Source organism: Diadema setosum, chromosome 17 (assembly GCF_964275005.1).
Source record: "Diadema setosum chromosome 17, eeDiaSeto1, whole genome shotgun sequence".
NCBI classification, from domain to species: domain Eukaryota; kingdom Metazoa; phylum Echinodermata; class Echinoidea; order Diadematoida; family Diadematidae; genus Diadema; species Diadema setosum.
The window spans coordinates 7,853,965-7,873,451 of NC_092701.1; the positions used below are offsets into that span (position 1 = coordinate 7,853,965).

A 19,487-nucleotide genomic window follows, 5' to 3' on the forward strand; every position below is an offset into this window, starting at 1 on the left:
ACGTTTGAATTTATGTTATGTGACCACGACTAAGGACACACTTAAATGTTTATGATCAAGCTACCACGGGACCAACTGCTTTTAAGTCCCCTCCAAAGGACTGTGCAATTAAGTATGAAGCACTTTGTCTGGAGCACAATTGCTCATGATGTAAACCATGGTTTTATCTACTGAGTCACAACCGTGCCTCATAAATGCCATTAGACTAAGTTGGTAATTGATTGTATCGCTGTGATATATGAATAAATAAGCTCATGCAATATGCTGGCAAACTAAGTCCTCCTGACAATAATGATGGATTTTTTTGTTTCTTCATTCATGTTGAGGTGTTCAAGTACAAAATTGTACGTAACGATGCTTTATGTGATAAGTAAAGTGCTACACAAAACATTTTCTGATTTCTGATTTGTATGAAAATAAAAAAATGTTACACACTCATTCACCAGTGCAAGATCCAATCTTTTTTCTTCTTTTTTTTTTTTTTTTGGGGGGGGGGGGGGCATAATGGATGCATGGGATGCAAATGTATCTTCATGCTATTGAATTCATAAATCTACTACCCGTTGCCAACTTAAAACATATAGACAAATAAAAAAAAATACTTAATACAAACTGTAACAAGGAAAAGTAGAAATTACGCAGTGCGTAATATATGTCCCCGCCAGAAGTAGCATTTTGTAGCCAATGTACAATACAGGTCAAAAATCAAGGTCAAAGGTCAAAGAAGTCAAAGGTCAAAATTCTGTGGAGAAGTTTTGAAGCCCTCACCTAGTGCCATCACATAAAGCTAACGGAATCGAAATCGGGTTAGAAATGGCGAAGGAGTAGCATTTTGAAGCAAAATGTACAATATAGGTCAAAGGTCAAGGTCAAAGGTCACAACTGAAATTCTGTGTAGAAGACTCCCATGTAGTACTATCATATAAAGCAAAAAGAATCAAAATTGGCTCATAAATGACAGAGAAGTAGCAAACTGAACATTTTGATCACACACGGATGCACACACAGACGGATGGATGGATGGATGGACGGACGGACGGACGGACACACGGACACACACACATACGGAGCCCGTTTCATAGTCCCCTGCTCGAACTCGTTCGGCGGGGACAAAAATGGAAGACCAGAAATGCCCTAGCTGTTGAGGCAAAAAAAATAATAATCAACTGCTACTCCGATATAGCTCTACTAAGTTAAAGAAACATGTAGATGTGCTGCTGTGTAATGCACATACCATGGTCCTCACTCACGACACAACTTACAAAAAGTTCATGGTACTTTAAATAATGATTGCAGATACCTATACCAACAAGTAAAAATGATAATGACTGGTGATTGGTTGTTACCCAACTGTTGCCTGAACAATTGCAACTTAAACAATTTCATAACAAAGTTACAAATCTCTACGATGAGAAAAAAGAGCGTTCTATTCCCAACCTGTGAACATGGCAGTGGATGGGTACGTGAGGTCGATGACCTTCTTCCACAGTGAGCCAAAGTCCAGGCAGAAGCCCGTCAGGCGCTTCTCCATGATGTTGCTGTCCACGTCCTCCGCGTACAGGGCACAGTTCAGCGCCCCGATGCTGACTCCGCCCACAATGTCAACCGGGATACCAAACTCCTCCATCGCTTTGATGATGCCCAGTTGAGACACACCCCTAAAGCAGTGGACACAATTTAGAAACATTCAGGTGATCTTATCGGCCCAATAGGAATTACATAATGAAACATACACAGTTATGCTGTTCTGTGGGGTGACAAGACCTCATAACTCAATCAGCACATATCAAAAAACCTTCCAACTCAGTTTTGAATATGAAAAATTCTGATCTGAATTCTAAGACAGCACAATTATCAATGCAATCCATAACAATGTTTCTATATTATTTGATGTTTATGCCGATGGTTATTTTGTGGAAATCCTGTGAAAACAAATGTGATTTTTGCTGTTTGCTTTTTGTTTTTTTTGCTAGTTTTGAGTTTTGAGATACAAGGTCACAGTCCTTCAATTATAGCAGAAATTTTCCATGACTGTATGACTTTTGACTTCATGACCTTGGTCTATACAGTAAATTGTTGTGTGGTCATACAAATATTTCACAGCCATCAACCTGAGGAAAAAAAAAAAAAAGAATAGGAACCAAGTCATTCACAATTATCCATAGAAATCAAAAGTATGAATGGATATATCCCTCAACATGGGTAAATGGGTGTTGTGTAAACGGCCCCACTACATGGTTGCAGGTGCAAAAAGGATTCCAGATGGCTTTCCAAACCCTTTGGTACCTGGCTCCCCCTCCGCCCAGCACCAGACCGATGGAGGTCCCCGTCAGGAAGCGGGCCAGCCGGGAGAAGTCGGACCTGATGTCCGCCTTGGTCTGGAACAGGCGGTCGTAGGTCTCCCGGACCCGGGCCGGAGAGCGTTTGCTGAACATCCTCTTCGGGCAGCGGATGTGATGGTGCGAGACGCACCACCCCCGGGCGTTCAGCCACTGGGCGGTGCCCAAGGGCGGTCTAGTCAGATAATGAAATTAATAAGAACTAGGGTATTACTTTGAAAATGCACAGAACTAGATGTAGGCTAACTCTTCCAGACAATATGACAGTTTGTAAATTTTTTGTCAATATATTTGTGACTCTGTGTTATTACTATAAATATTAATATTAATATTAATATTAATATTAATATTAATATTAATATTAATATTAATATTAATATTAAATATTAATATCAATATCAATATCAATATCAATATCACCATCACCATCACCATCACCATCACCCTCATCATCATCATCATCATCATCAATCATCATCATCATTTTCCTGCACGGTTGATAAATGAGCCAGCCTCAAGCTAACAATATGAAAGCTGGCCACTTGTGAAAGTCACGCGTGACAAGATGCATACATTATAAATGGAGGATAGAGCACTGGTTGTCATGGCAACTCACTTGTAGACTCCATCCTTCTCCCGGTGGAGCAGGATGAGCTCCTTCTGGGCTCGGACTGCCAGGGCTTCCAGCTGCTTCTCCAGCTCACTGACGTTGTTAGGATCCCGGTCAGCCAGGGCTACAATCAAGATGCTGTCAGCCTGGACCAGGTGGAAAACATTAATGGGATCGTTTAGTTTTGGTTAAGACATATCTTCAGGTTTCTGATATTTTTTGGTGAGATAATGAGAAGCCTCTCATGAAATTGAAAGAACTTGTAATTCCAAGAGGAATTCAACATTTATTTGATGGAAATTGGTTTTGAAATGGCTGAGATATCCAAAATAGAGTGATTCAAATAAAAGGTGGGACCCAACTTTTATCATGATCGCTTTGTTTTACTTTGTTTTTAGATGTCTCAGCCATTCCAAAACAGATTTTCATCAAAAAAACTTTGAATTCCTCTTAGAATGGTATGCTCTGTACCATTTCATAGGTGGTTTCTTGGTATCTCACAAAAAGTTAGAAGCCCAATCCTCATCTCTACAAATACTATACCATCCCTTTAAGTTATCTCATGTCAGCCTCATCATTCACATGTATGTACAAATTACAGTATGTGACATATATTTCACCATGTTTTTACTTCTGCAAATTTTCACCAGTCAACTGATTGCTCCTGACATCAAGAAGTTGCAAAAATACTGCCACCTGCAACAAAGATGCATAATTGTCTCCGATTTTGAATGGATATTGATAACCGTTCCGTCGACAAGAAACACTATCCCAGGCATTCTCATTCTGTCATTGCGGTTCTTGAGTGCAAATTCAGCTACTCACAACATTGCCTTTCAAGTCTTGATTCAGAATATTGGATGCGCAAACATATTTTGCATTAAGTATATCAAATATACTTTTGGTATTTATTGAGAGATAAAATTGAGAGATGAAATATGCTAATAATCCTCTCATTTACATCTCTTAATAATCTCATGCTTACCATTCTCTGAATATTTTGGGTAAAGGAGTAAAACAATAATTTTCTATTTGTCTTTTCCTGTACGTTCACGGTTCAAAATACACTTATAGAAATGCCATCTTCACTTCTATATGTCTATGCATGGTTAAAGCTGGAGTGAAAAAGATCATGATGTGTGCTTCCTTTCACTGTGTTGACCGAGGGTCATACCTGGCGGATACATCTCTGCGTCCAAGCGGTCATCCTCTTGTCCGCTTGGTAGATGACGATGCGGTGAAGGTCCTCCTGTTGACCAAGCCAGCTGGTCAGTCGATACTCATGGACACTGGACAGAAATGTACCAGTAAAAAGCAGTTTTATGATGAAGTCTACAGACTTTATACTAACAAGCAGGGAGCAACAGTACCTGCACCTGTTTTAACCCATTGAGGACGAGTCCGGAGTACACTTGGGCAAGCGTCTATGGGAAATGCATGTTGTAGCAAAATCAAACCGTCCTCAACGGGTTAATGGACATGTAATACAAGCACTCCCCACATTTTCACATCAAAATCAGCGAGGTTCTGAAAAGCAATCAGGGAGATACTGGGGCTTTACATACATTTCACTTGCCAAATGTGACTTCCAAATCACGGATGCTTTTATTTTTTTCTTGTCAGAACATGGAGAAATATTTCAGCAATCGTGGAGCCCCCTGGAAAATCTGGGATACTTGGCAGCTCAGCTACTACCATGTTGATAAATCAAACACAATTAATTAAAAGGATTGAGCGGTGCCACATTTAGCTGTTAATTGTCTACATTGTACACCTTGTATAAATTTTTATTCAGGCCCGAGGCTGTTTGAACTTTGTCATACACCTTAACTGCTTCATCAGCTTGTTCAGTAATCAGTCAAATCTACTGACTGATTTTGTGGTATGCTCCTCTACTTTCCAACAGATTTAGCCATGCATAATAATTCTTTCATTCATCAGTGATCTTATAATCCTAAAATGATGGCCAAAATGCTGTGGGGTACCTGTCTAGAGCTGAACCGCCTAATGTCTGCAGAATGTGTTCCCTGGTGAGCCTCAGAACAGAGCCTAAAAGAGAGGACATTTGATAGAATCCCGTGATAGTAATATGCAGCAACACCCTAAATGTTAACCCTAACTAGGCCGGGCTATTTAGGTAGGCCCTCCCAGGCCCCCCCCCCCCCTCCAGATCTCGGCCGTCGACCGCGCGATCGTGACAAAAATTGGCACACACATTGCCTATGATGTAATCTAAAATACCATGAAGTCAATTTATCAAAAAATTATCATTTATACTAAATTATGCTAATTTATGCATGATGATGCATGAAATCAGACTATTTGTTATAAATCACAAAATAAAGCTAAAAACAGGCACATTTTTTGTGTAAATATTCCTTTTAGTGTCCTGAGCAAATGTAATTAAAAAAAATTGTGACAACAGAAAAAATTCTTAAGTATGTTATTGTTTTTTTGAATTTCTTATGTATTTCTTTGTTTTTTTACTTTATGTTTTTCATTGTTTTTTCGATGAGATTTGTCCGCGACATCGCTCCGAACAAGGAAATATGTTATTCATTGATTTTAATCAATAAAACACCACAATAATCATGCTTTTATGAAATTTGCCTGTCAGCACAGTTTGCATTGAAATTGTACACGAATTCACGTTTTTGCGCAATTTTTGGTCTGACATGCATGTACATATTTATGTGTAACTTCGGAACCCCGCACCCAGGCGTCGCAAATTTGGTGTCAAAAGATGCGGGAGACTCAAAAGAAAAAAGTCATGAAACGTCGTGGCGACAGCTTTTTGCGATTGCGATACATCACGTGGAACGTCGAGGGGGGCCTCGGAGGCCCCCCCCCCCCCCCCCCGGCCTAGTTAGGGTTAAAACACAAAACAGCTACAACAGCACCTATTATACAAATTCATGAATTTCTCCCGTCGAGATGTTTTCATTGCAACTGACTGACAAATTGCCCTACATCGACGTAAATAAGCACTGTATTGATCAGTGTTTTAGTAGTAGCCATGATAAAAAATCATGGGCGTACATACTCGAGCAGGATTCGAACCTACGACCTCCTGATCACCGGTGATCAGGAGGTCGTAGGTTCGAATCCTGCTCGAGTATGTACGCCCATGATTTTTTATCATGGCTACTACTAAAACACTGATCAATACAGTGCTTATTTACGTCGATGTAGGGCAATTTGTCAATCAGTTGCAGCACCTATTATAGTTTGTCTTCTCTTCATTTGGCTGGGCTTCATTATCATCACCTAATCTTATGTGTGTATGTGCCTGTAACTGATATTATTATTTTTGGAAAAACATATGAAACTTTAGACTGTCATTACTTTCTCATTTTTTTTTTCTTTCTGACAAGCTTTAATAGAACTTTTCCTGTTATGTTTATTTGATAATATCCTTTTGTTTCACTCAATGAACTGCAACATGGAGCAGATTTTCACTAGAAGAATTGAATGTCTGCTGTTATTTTGAGTGGGAACACGCTGACATGTAGTATACATAGTCACAATACTCAGGTGGCATTTCTATCACAAAATACAGGACTCAAAAGTGTGCCATTCACACAGGTGAGTGAGTAATAACAAACAAAAACTAAACTAAAACAAAAAAGATAACTGCAAGAACATTCAGAGGTATATAAAAAATAAATTGGAGGAGAATATACTTGCACCTTCATGGGTATAATGATGAGAAACTATACATATGGCATGCACCAAGAATGAGATATCTTTCAGACCATATCTGAGAAGATGTCACTGTTGTTGCAATTAACTTGAGCTTACTCTGTCAAAATAAGAGGTCGAATTGGTTATCTGCAAAAAGATTGATATTGACAGAGTAAGTGCTGTGTGGTTGGTCAACATCGTGCTGCATGATTGGAACTACGTGAGGAAATGAACAGATTAAAGGGAAAGTGAAGGATTATTGAAAATGCTCACCAATAGCACTGAGGGAATGGGTGAGTTCGAGAGCGAATCTGGCCAGGGGGACGTCGTCAGAGACAGGAATGAGAGCCACTGTGGAGAGGTTCTCTACGGTGTTTCGTCTCTCCTCCGCTGCAAAGAGCGAAATCATAGAAATGTAAGTACTTCATCAGCGAAGAGAGGGAATAGTGTTTCCATTTGAAATCACTAACTTTTGATAATAGGCTTGGAAAGACTCTGGGTGTAAGCAACTTGCGACTAGAGCACTGGAAAGCTGTGACATCTTTATGATACAGGACTGAACAAGTATGAGTGATACCAGGCTGAAAATTCTTGAAGCTGGAAATGAATGTGCAAAGAAACAAACAATAATATTTACATCCAGTCTTCTAGCTGGTAATCCTCATTTAGAAAACCTAGATTGATTTGCTGAATATGACACATCTCTAAAAGTTGCCTCCTGTAACGTTGCTTTTGGGTTAATCTTCCACAAAAGTGGTGAGATAAGATAAGATATCTCTATTTCACTCATGAAAGAAGTGGGTCGCTTACCCGCCAACTTGTTCGCCCCCATCTTCTCCTCCATCTGGCCGAGTAACCTTTGACCCATGATCTGGATGAGCCGCGTCACTGTGTGGGGGAACTTGCGCTTGATGAGGTTCAGCATGCCGGTGGGCAATTTGGCCAGCTCTGTGTCTCTTTTGGGTGAGAGAGAATGTGGAGAGAATATTTGCATGCATCATGCAGAGTTGCAAACCTCTGCATGTCAAAAATCATGCTGATGTGTGGTCAAAAAAGGAGAAATTAATAAAAAAAAAATGTTTTATATACACTTAGATTTAAAAAATGTACATAATGTGAGTGACAAATTGTATAAAATACAATTCATCAGTGAAGGTGGATCCTTGCATAGGATTAAAAAAAAAACACACTCACATACAAACACAAAACAAAGTAAAGTCTGAAATTCCAGACAGTTTTACCTGATGGCATGCACTGTCGAGACTCGTTCCTTGAGGGTGAGGACCTCAATGATTCCGACAATCTCTCCTCGTCCAAACTCACCGAGGAGTTCCTTCTTACCAGTTGGTAGCTGCACCACAGACCTCAGTCGACCATTGAGGACAATGTAGGTGCACTGCGAGGGGTCCCCCTGTCTGGAAAATGCCAAAATACATCACAGTAAAGAAAGAACTTGGACATTTCTCTCATTCTTTCTCAACACAGATGGCATCGCCTTTGAGGGCTATTGATGGCAGAGTGCTTCACGACATAATGTCCAATGCTATGACAATTACCCCAGACCCTTCCCCAGACTCAAATCCTAATCCTAATCCTCACCCTAACCCATATTCACACCCTAACCCTACCCCTAATTCTAATAATTAACCTAGTCCTATCACTTATCAGTATGTGGGTGGGGAGGGGGTAATATGGTAATTGTCCATGAGGGATAATTGTCCTGATATGAATTATTAAATTGTTTAATTTTTCTCTCTCCTTTATTTCCAGTGGGATACGATTTTCTGGGATTGCCATGTCCATTCTCCAGTAAGAAGCATTTGGAAACCATGCATTCAACTTTGGGGAAAAGTATGCAAAGACACATTTCCTCAATGTTCTTAAAAACAGTGCGATAAAGAGAAATCCCTCGAATCATGCCTCCATAGCCTCATGTTTGCTGAATGAAATGACACGAGAAGACAATTCCCTTCTCAAAGTGCAGTCTAAACGTCAGCTGCCATGTGTTGAAAAACAAAGAACAATTTACACCTAATTTTAAATAATCTAACTGACAAATGTCAAAAGAATTTTGTGTGTGTGTGTGAACTCTGGACTGTGAAATAGTTATATGAATGAAAGAAAAAGGGGGATGTTTCTCTCAAATTTTGTGGGTTGATTTCACTCACCTGTAGACTGCTTTACCAGCCTCCAGCTGCATCCAGTCGAGGGCAAAGTCCGTCTGGCGGACGAAGGCCGACAGCTTCCTGACGACCTGGTGTCCAACGTGCAGCACAACATGGGGACACTCCCTCATCATGCTGATGGAATTTCAAGAAATTTGAGATAAATTGTGGCATGATGTCCGCCAGTTTTTTTTTTTTTTTTTTTTGAATTTAGTGTGGACCTTACCACTGATTTTTAATGTACGATACACATGGCTTTATCATTCTGTAAGCTAAAGATATCAATGTGTCACTTTAAGGTCATATCAGGTATGCTTATACGCTTATCATCTCATTAGCATGTACAATGGTACTTCCAAAGATCTCGACAAATAGATCATTCTTTTTTATATATGTGTCACTTTCATTCATAATGTGAAACAACAGACTTGCTTTTGAATTCTTGAAAACTTCTCTGACCAAAAAAAGAAAAAGTTGCACACAAAACAAATACAGAAAGCCTCATAAGCAAAGTAATAAAAAGTCATGAGGCATTCAATTTCACTTCTCACTTAATATCAAAAATATCACTGTAGATGTTGCAATGACTAAATCTTTTCACATCTTTAACTGATAATACAATATTCATAAAAGAATGCATTAATGGCTCAACAATGTAAAATCAAACCGTTTTCTTACATTTCAACTGATTGACAAATTGCCCTGCATCGACGTAAATAAGCACTGAATTGATCAGTGTTTTAGTAGTAGCCATGATAAAAAAATCATGGGCATACATACTCGAGCAGGATTCGAACCTACGACCTCCTGATCACCGGACAGGCGTCATCTCCACTAGACCACCGAGCTTTCGCCCGAAAGCAAGTGTTGGTTCTAATCCTTATAGCATGCAGCGGGTACTGCTTTGTTATTCAAATTCATGATTTTCTTCCGTCGAGATGTTTTCATTGCAACTGATTGACAAATTGCCCTACATCGACGTAAATAAGCACTGAATTGATCAGTGTTTTAGTAGTAGCCATGATAAAAAACTTACATTTACTAGTTTTTGTTGTCCCTCAGGAAAGCAGCGATTTCAAGTGGTACACACAAACATGAAGTGTTTCTTGCCATTTTGAATATGACAATTGAATTTTGCTGTAGAAGTCGCTTCTCAAAGAGAGTAGTAACTGCCATAGAAACCATCTGCAACAGCAAGGAAACTTTACTTTCTTTTCCCACCAAATGTGGTGGTGCGCATCCTCAAAATTTTCCCTGATAATTCCAGCAAACACAATTCCTACCTGTAGAACATTGTCTTGCTGATGGCCACGACACACGCGTCCTGCCTGGCCTTGACCGTGAAGAGGGTCGGCTCACCGGTCAGCACGGCCAGCTCGCCGATCATCTCGCCCGGGTGGACGACGAAGACCGTCCGCTCCTGGTCCGAGCCTTCCTCTGTTTGGATCATGGAGAATGTGCCGGTCACCACAAACATCAGGTTGGTTTCCTGGCACAGCATGGACATCAAACAAAAAGATTTCTTTTTTTTTTTCAGACATTGCAAGATCACATCATCATTATTATCACTTTCGTTATTATAATCACTCTTTAATAATTATCATCATTATTGTCATAATCATAATAATCACCATAGTAGTTAGTGCTCTCATCCTCATTTTGAAGATAACTATCATTACATGCATTATCATCATATTCTCCATATTTTCCCCATTTCCATTGCATTCTAATTCACACTGCCAATATCGCAATCATATAGTCCCTTTTCTTCAATATCATTGCTTTGACTTAACTTAAAAAAATAAAAACAAATATTTTTATTTCCAATATCTCAACTTCTTTCAAATGCAACAATCACAACAAATCAATGTAACGCAAAATATGTGTTAAATTAACATCATCATTTCCAATGTGACAATAACATCAGGAGAGCACATTTTACATTTATCTAATGTCAAATCACCTTTTGATTTGGGCTTGGCATGCAAAACTTAGTAAACTCCAATTTCAATTCCATATTCTTTGGTGCTATATTGAAAAGTATGTGATTATCAACACCAGTTACATAATATGCATAAAGAGTCAATTGATTTAACCCGTTGAAGACAAGTCCCAAGAATACTCGGGCAGGTGTCTATGGGAAATGAATGCTATAGCAAAATCAGTCAGTCCTCAATGGGTTAAGCAAGGTTTAAAGTGACTAAGTAAAGTACCAGTAAGTTTAGTCTAAAAAGTGCACCTGGCAAACAGAGGTCCAAATCAAGCTGGGAAACATAATTATGTTACCACAGGAAAATATCAGAGAGGGGTAGGTCACTTAATTGATTTTGTAGTACTTTTGTCTTCATCATGTAGCTTGACTTATGCATCACAAGTTATTTGTTATTAAATTGATCGATAAAAAAAAAAAAAAAATTATGACAAATGCAGCCAACATTGCTGGCAATTCAACAGTTTTTATTTTCACTTCATCAAGCTGGATATATTCTGGTGGCTTCTTCCAATTTGGGAGTCCAGGGGAGACAAGATTGCAAGATCAACATATTCAACATACCTGATCTCCTTCCCTCACAACTGTGCTGCCAGAGGGAATGTGGGAAAGAGCGATACGGTTGTCAAGCAGCGAAGAGTCCTGGAAACAGATTCCATGCAGACAGAATAATTATGAGTAAAACCACAAGAAATAAATAAAACATGCTAGAGCGATACGGTTGTCAAGCAGCGAAGAGTCCTGGAAACAGATGCCATGCAGACAGAATGATTATGAGTAAAACCACAAGAAATAAATAAAACATGCTACCATTAAAATCGAATGCTGTGAATCATCACAAAGCCAGAGATTACAACAATAACATATCAGCAAGTCCTCTTGACTGGCATTCAGTGGGCTTTGCAAAATACTCATCTCAATTTGATGACAGTGATGTTATTTCTACAGATAAAAAGCACTATATAAATGCTGTTTCATCATCATTATCTGACCATGGCTCCTTTATACAAGGTAGGTTTGCTGCATGCTATACACATTTTCTTAGGGAATGATATGAAAATTAATGTCCTCACTTCAGTAATCCATAATCGAAGTCAAAGGTTACCGTTGCTCAACAGTAACCCTATCAGTGTTGACACTTTGAATGGCATTCAAAAGGAAAAGTACCAAACCACAAAAATGTGAGTTTGTGGGACTGGAGGGGTCGCCCTGTCTCACCGGTAATCCAAACAATGTGGTCAGATCCCGCTTGGCCAGGTCCAGAATCTCATCCTCAGTGAAGTCTCGCTTCTCTTCCAACGACATCCTCTCACTGATCCCTCCCGTGCTGATCGTCCTCTTGCTTGGCTTGGCAGAAGCCGGTATCCCTGGCTGGTCTAGGGATGTCTACAAGAGAGAAAGAAAGATGTGATGAAGGCAATGGGCATTAAAAATTGAAAATATATACCATGTTCTTGTTAACTTTGATAAATACAGTAAAATCAGAGGGACAGAATATATGAAGTTTAATCACGATTGGACATGAATTCAGAATGCTGTGGAATGTTTATGTTACAATGTTTTCACAGAATGCGCGCAAATTGAAAGAGGTAATGTTGTACTCTATGTAGTTACCTCATCACTCTCGCATTGCTTTCTACACAAAATATGACTTGCTATGTTTTTGGTCAGTCATCTTGCAACTACAACTTCTTTCCCCTTAAAGGTCATTGCAGTTATATTATTATTAGTCCATGTTGAATTCAGGCAAAGGATGTACCTTATTCATATTGGTTTAATGTGAAAAAAAAAGGAATTTTTGTAAATATTTGCACACAGTTAAATGGGAAACCTGTGATGTGGTGACACCATCACCTCTATCAATTTGTGTAAGGGGTCGTGACTAATTATTACCACGTGGTGAAATTTTTAGAAACTTTAAATTCCATAATTTTTGTTTGGGAAATATACTAAATGTATTCCTTCAAAATCAACCATAGTTATGAATAATGAAAGCTAACTCATGATTTTCTTCATCTTCAAACTTCCTGATCCACAGATCAGCAAATATTTCATTATTTGACTACATTTGTTGTATATTGTACTGCAATGAAAGAGCAAACAGAACTGATTGCAAAGTCATGTTTCTTCAGGCTGGAAATATTCAAATGAGGCTTCAGCCCTTTCACTCTCTGAGTCCCCAAAGAATTCACTGTTGTCATCAGTTACCCTGAGTACAAGATTTGTTCACAGAAGCATATACAGTTTTGTGAAAAAATCTCATCAAGGCAGAATAAAGAGCATCAATAATCCCATGTCTGTTTATTAAGTTGCCAATTTAAAGAAGCAGATTAAGTATCGATTCATAACCACTATAAATTTCATGGCGGTTAGCCAAAGCTAAAGTACAGGGGTCAAAGTTGACAAACCTGTCTCATGGGCTTTGTATCCTCCAGGCCGGTCACTCTGGCTCGCCCCGCCGCTGCCTCAAAGTCCGAAGTGCTCATGCTCAGCCGACCTGTCTCGTCGACGTCCAGGGAGGTTGCCTTGTGCCATCGACAGATAGGACCAAAGACACGGCCTGCCGTGGACAGTACACAGCATGATGAAAAACCATAATAAGTTTTCTTTTTGTTGTTGATGTTGCTGATTTTTTGTTTTTTGTTTTTATTTTAACAATCAGTCCGTGAAAATTCTTCACAATGATGATGATTTAGCTTCAGTATAATAACATATCGTAACTGGGCCTCTTTATAATGACATCCGACACTGAAGCAGTGCAATAAAGGAATACACTTCATTCCAGTATTTACTGCACAGACTGCAAGGGAAAGAGTTGTCTATGCAGAAACTGGCAGAAGCATACACCATTAAAAACTCACTGATCAACCACCATCTTAGAAAAGCAAGGGAAAGCACCACCTTTTGTAAAATGTAGTGTAAAAATTTTTGAAGTTCAACAGGAAGTTTCATAATGTTAAAGCCAGACAGAAAGATACCGGAATGACATTTGGGTGGATTCTTTACAGCCATCATGTATCAATTGCTGTTGGAAACTGACACTATAGATATCTCAGAGTTTGCTGATCCTCAGCACAACTGCATTCAGCAAATTTTCTCTTTCAGGCAACGGTTGCAAAACTACAACTGCATTCAGCAAATTTTCTCTTTCAGGCAACGGATGCAAAACATCATTTCTTAAATGCACCTGAAAGCATATTGGGCATATAGTCACAAAATCAATGCTCAGCATGGCAAATCATGAGAGAGCTGCCTGTATCAAACACTTACATAAAGATTTTGGAGCTTAAAATAATTTGCAAAGATCACAATTATAAGAGAGTCAAGACTGGTTTGATTGTAACTGTTGACTGATATGTAAATTATGACAAAAAGAGTTTATATTCTAAGAGGATGAGCACCCTTTATCATCTCACGAAATAAGAATATTAGAAAGAATGAGAAGCAGGTTTGTTCAGTTGGATTTTGCAATTGCTGAGCTGGTGAGAATACAGCAGTGCTCCAGTGAGAAAGGATATTGGTTCTAATAGTTTGTTACTCATTCAAGCTTCTTTAAAAAACAAAAACAAAAACAAAAACAACTCACACACCTGATGAGAGGGATCCAGCTCTTGGTCTACGTGTTTCACTGTCACTCTCATCAGCTGAGGGCAAAAGATAAAGACAAGAAAAAAAAAATATCAAAACAAGACTCATCTTGGTTACAAAACTTTTCAGGCCCAGACAGGAATACAAACTGGATATCCATACGTCTTATCATGAGTCGTTTTCCTGTGATTTACAACATTAGCAACGCATTTCTATCAAATTGGTATCACTCACAACCTTCAACCCTTAAACAGTGCTTTACTCACTGTAGCTTGACTGTTGTCCACTTCCAGGGTCAGAGGAGATTATACATTGCTGGTTAGTGCCAAGAGTGGGTGAAAGAGAGGGCATCTTAGAAATACAGAGTGAAATGCAGCCTTTCACTTCATTTTTTTCCTCTCTCTCTCTATTCTTTTAACCCAATGAAGATTAGTCAAAAGTAAACTAGGGCAGGTGTCTATGGGAAATGCATGTTATAGCAAAATCAGCCCGTTATCAATGGGCTAAACTTGAGATGTGATGTCTGAAGCAAATGGGAGGATTGTTTTGTTTTTCCTTTACTTGTAAAACCTTTACCATGCTTCAAATGCCGATTAACATGCCAGCTGGAGTGCTTTGTTTGCCAATTAGCACAGAACAAAAAGTCTGGAAAGTCATACCTGATGAATAAAGATTACCAATATTGTAATCCCCCAAATCCCAATTATGGCTCCCTGATATGATTACTGTAAAACATGATATATTCGCGGAATGAAATTTCCGCGAATTGGAGCTGACGGCCTTTTTCGCGGCATGAAATTTCGCGAATTGCCACTGGCATTCAATGCATATAGTGTAGACAAGAACTTTGTGTGCATTTAAATTTTGTGAATCTTGGCGTTTGCAAAATTCACGAAATTAAAATGCACACGAACGTTCCTCGTTTTACAGTAAAAGATATGGATGTGTTTTATGTCTTATATGCTAGTGATCATGAGGCCTACACACACGGTTTTATGGGGAGGGGGGTAGAAATCTTTTCATGCAGATGGGCTGAAAGGACCTCACCAGACTTGAAGACATCCGATGTCCTATCCTCCTCGGCTGTATTCACTCTGAGAACCGTGTCGGCGCTGCTGCTGTTGGATGCGGCGGAAAAGGAGGAGAGAGAAACCTGCCGCTTGGTGGGGCTACTGGCCTTACCGGAGAGGGTGTGGATGGCGAGTGATTTGTCACTGATGTTCTCCTAAAGAGAGATGAAAGAACAGTCAACAGACATACAGAAAGAATTTTCTTTTCTTTACTAGTTTAAAGTTCCATTGTAGCAGCTTTATTTGTCAACAATGGACTGAGACCAGCAGAATCTAGAAAGCATTGCAAATGTAACTCTGATCATAGTATTTTGGCATGTATTCATTATTAGAAAAGACAAATCAACACAAGAAAGAAAGGGCTCATGTTTCTTTCTACATGTATGCTAGAAGTACTGCATACAACTACTGGGTATTCATTTTATAAGTTTTTAAATTTCTGAAAGCCACCCCGGCAGGGAAATTTTGATAATTTTGTCATTACAAACAGAGCATCTACCCACTAATTCATGTCACAATCTATAAATTTATTTCCAAAGACAATTTGACTGATCAACCTCTGCAAATCTATACTACTGTCTTTGATTTGCCAGGTATTGAAATATCAATGTTACTCCACTTGGGGTCTGACAATGCTAGTTTCTTTACCGTATTAATCAGCTCTGCATCTAGGCCGAGGAGGTTCTGTAGGGTCATGAAGGTCACGCGCTGGAGGCGAATCATCATCATCTGTCATTAGGGAGAAAATGAAATAACTTTGAATAGAGTTTACACTAGGAAGCTTTAGATTTGCGGCGCGGACATTTGAGACGCTGATTGCATTGGACGTTCTCCTCTCTCCCTGCTTTGTGCTGAAACGTAGCTTTAGATTACATGAGTACGCAACCTATAAAAAAAATAAAATGGCACCCCCATATGATCAGTGCATCAAGTAGCTCTCTGCGTCATAAATTGAGCAGACGTAGAAATAGCCCAGAACAGATAGTGAAAACTAAGATGATGCAAGCTACAAATAGATCACTTTTTGAGAAGCAATTTTGCGCAAGCGCAGAGCAGGTTTTTTGCTTCCAAACATCTCCATTGCAAAAATCTAAAGCCCCCTTAATCTCTCACAATGACAGGATTTTTACACTTCATCGCTTTCAATGAGCAACATCCCCAGCAAGATTATACATACCCTTCCGAGGGAGCAAATAAGATTGAGCTCCACAAAGTTCACTAAATAGCAGTGTATTACAGCTCACATGTACATACATTATCATTGATAATTAGTTAGTTACAGTTCAAAACAAGTTCAGAAATGGTTGTAAGAGTTTGCAATCCAAAATTTTGAATAACTTTATTATAATATTCTTCTTCTTTTCCTGGCTAACAGGATGATTCTCTTGAGCTTTTAATATGAAAAGTTAAAGTAAGGTCAGTTTGAAATATACTGGGATATTATACGAACAAGAATATTTGTCAAGTTAATTATATCCCATTTACCTGGAAAGAAATTGGATTAGTAGTAAACTAGATCCAGTATTTACCTGAACAACTCTGACCATGGATTCAGGGTACTGCTCAAAGACTGCCTGGAATGCCACAGCTGGAAGTCTCAAGACAGTGGTATCTTCTGCCGCCTTGCACGAAACAGTCTTGTACGGAGCTAAATGGCCCTGAAGCCAACCAAAAGAAGCCCAAACCAAATTAGATTATCAGTCTGTACAAAAATGTGCTGACTGCAGATCAAAAGTGGACAGTATAATCAAAACAGTCGAATCTTTCCTGGTGACCATGCATTGATTATTGAATCCACATTGGATTTTCAATCTGTCCAAAAATGTGCTGACTACAAATCAACAGTGGACAGCATAATCATAACAGTCAAATCTTTCCTGGTGACCATTCACTGATTATTGAAACCAAATTGGATTTTCAATCTGTCCAAAAATAACAGTCCAAAGCACTGTTGTAATGCACGCAAATATAGAAAATGTTCCAAAGATCATGAGACTGTACTATGTTTCCATTACACTGATTTCTGAAAGATCTAGAGGGTTTCAGTGGTACAGCATTGCTTGAAAAAAACAACCACAAACTTCAGAAAACAATGTATACACTTGATTATTTTGCTCTCTTCCATTAGAATTCAATCACACTATAAATGATCGACTAATATGCAACAAACTATTGAAGGGCATAATATAGGCTTACATGTACTTACTGAAAGCTGAGAACCCTTAAATGTACCAACACAAATATGAATATCTGGGGCTATTAAGACTTGTTTTGTGTGTTTATGTGTTATTACTGGTAGATTGCCAGAATTCCCTCCCCCCATAATTTTCTAGTCTAAAAAAGGGTATGTGTCTTTCATACATTCTCAAAGGGAAAGCTGATGATGATATGATAAAGTTTTTGGTGTGATTTCCAAGAAGCGTACCGTTATGACATCTAATACACTGAGCAAGCTGTGGACGCTGTCTCCCTGTGTGACCTCCTTGACCTCATACTCTGATCCATCCTGTTATGGGACAGAAACAAACAAACACAGAGAGACTGAAACAATACACCATGCATCAGTATATGATGAGTGAACAGGGGAAGTAGTCTAATTATTTGCATTGCAACAGTCCAGGAAATCACGAGGTGTGTGTGCACACAGACACGGTCACTGCATCTCCTGATTCTATACTTTGTCGGCCTTAAACTCAAGTCAATTCAATTCGATTCAATGCAGATGTTATTTCAAATATATTTTTTGTAAAAAAAAATAATTGCAAAAAGTCAGTGTTATACTGAATATACATTATGTACATTTTAAAGTGCAAAAAAAAAAAACAGGCAAATGCATAACCTATATCAAACTCTGGACATATTCATAATTAGTCAGATATTCATTGACATTGTATGAATTTTACACTGTACTAACTCATATACATTACAAATATGAAAAAAATATACGTTTATCATATCAACTCCTATCAAGTACGAAGCACTATCATTATCAGTGGCGGATCCAAAGGGGGGCGCAAGAGGCGCACGCACCCCTTTATTTATCGTTAAAAACAAAAGAAATAAAAAGAAAAAAAATGAAATGAAACCCGGAAGTGGCACCAGAAATATTCTTGTCTGATTTATTTACAACAAAAGTGTCTACATATATCACAAAATGATTTGCTTTAGTGAAGAAAGGCACAGCTAAATTTCTTTTAAAAAATATGGTAAACATACATACACTTCCAACTTACAGCCAGGAAACATGTGTTGGCTTGAGTAGAATTGAAAGTTACAGTCAAGTCATCAAATATCCACAAAATCTTCCAAACCATCAAAGAGTAACAATTCAAAGGTACACTGAAGAGTTACAGTACACCATCACAATCTCATTCAGAGAGTTGGCATGGATGAAGACATGAAAATGCAAAGACTGCAGTGAAAAAAAAAAAAAAAAAGTGGGAATGATTAGAACCCTCTACTAGAACAATGAAAGAGGAGAAACTATAGAGGGCACACTCACAGGCTCTGTGATATACACGACCAGGCGACCGCTCTGAACAACGAAGATGCTGTCGTCTGCTTGGCCTCGCTGAAAGAGATACGCCCCTGCTGGAAGAAACTTACTCTCGACGGAGCGGCTGAGCTCAAGAAACAGGGGTCTCTCAAAGTGACCGAAAACCCTGGCAAATGAAAATGGTTAAAAACAAAATCAAAACTTTGAATGACCTTGGAGACATTTCTGAGCATGGCAGACTACAGAGAGCTCAGGCGATAATCATACTTCACAACTGGTTACTGTGTCTTTCCTGCCTCATCTAGTCTACCAGAAATAATTTCCTGTATATGAAGAGTATCATTACAAATTTCAACATACAGCAGGAAAATGGTGGGTGGAACAGATATCATTCTGCAAATAGAGTTCATGTGCATCTTTTTGCAACCCTGGAAATTAGATTCCCTTCATAAGCTGATATATTATAAAGGTAGGTAATGCAGAAATTTTCTCAGAAATATAAAACTGGAAACTTCTTCATGATGGAGGGGGAAATAATACTTTAG

The 19,487-nt window shown here is 38.8% G+C and overlaps 1 protein-coding gene across 1 annotated transcript in view; it reads right to left on the reverse strand.

Annotated features, from left to right (window-relative positions):
- The window catches only part of LOC140241222 (patatin-like phospholipase domain-containing protein 7), a 36,124-nt gene that overhangs the window by 10,021 nt on the left and 6,616 nt on the right, over nt 1–19,487 (reverse strand). The window contains exons 6-24 of the mRNA XM_072320974.1: nt 18,949–19,108; nt 17,872–17,952; nt 16,976–17,104; nt 16,095–16,175; nt 15,424–15,601; nt 14,379–14,432; nt 13,197–13,348; nt 12,007–12,174; nt 11,353–11,430; nt 10,082–10,287; nt 8,802–8,933; nt 7,875–8,048; nt 7,444–7,589; nt 6,907–7,023; nt 4,935–4,998; nt 4,124–4,238; nt 2,956–3,095; nt 2,287–2,514; nt 1,438–1,658 (exon numbers count right to left, since the gene is read on the reverse strand). Of these exons, the coding sequence (XP_072177075.1) occupies nt 1,438–1,658; nt 2,287–2,514; nt 2,956–3,095; nt 4,124–4,238; nt 4,935–4,998; nt 6,907–7,023; nt 7,444–7,589; nt 7,875–8,048; nt 8,802–8,933; nt 10,082–10,287; nt 11,353–11,430; nt 12,007–12,174; nt 13,197–13,348; nt 14,379–14,432; nt 15,424–15,601; nt 16,095–16,175; nt 16,976–17,104; nt 17,872–17,952; nt 18,949–19,108 (2,624 nt within the window). The remainder of the gene's footprint in view (nt 1–1,437; nt 1,659–2,286; nt 2,515–2,955; nt 3,096–4,123; nt 4,239–4,934; nt 4,999–6,906; nt 7,024–7,443; nt 7,590–7,874; nt 8,049–8,801; nt 8,934–10,081; nt 10,288–11,352; nt 11,431–12,006; nt 12,175–13,196; nt 13,349–14,378; nt 14,433–15,423; nt 15,602–16,094; nt 16,176–16,975; nt 17,105–17,871; nt 17,953–18,948; nt 19,109–19,487) is intronic.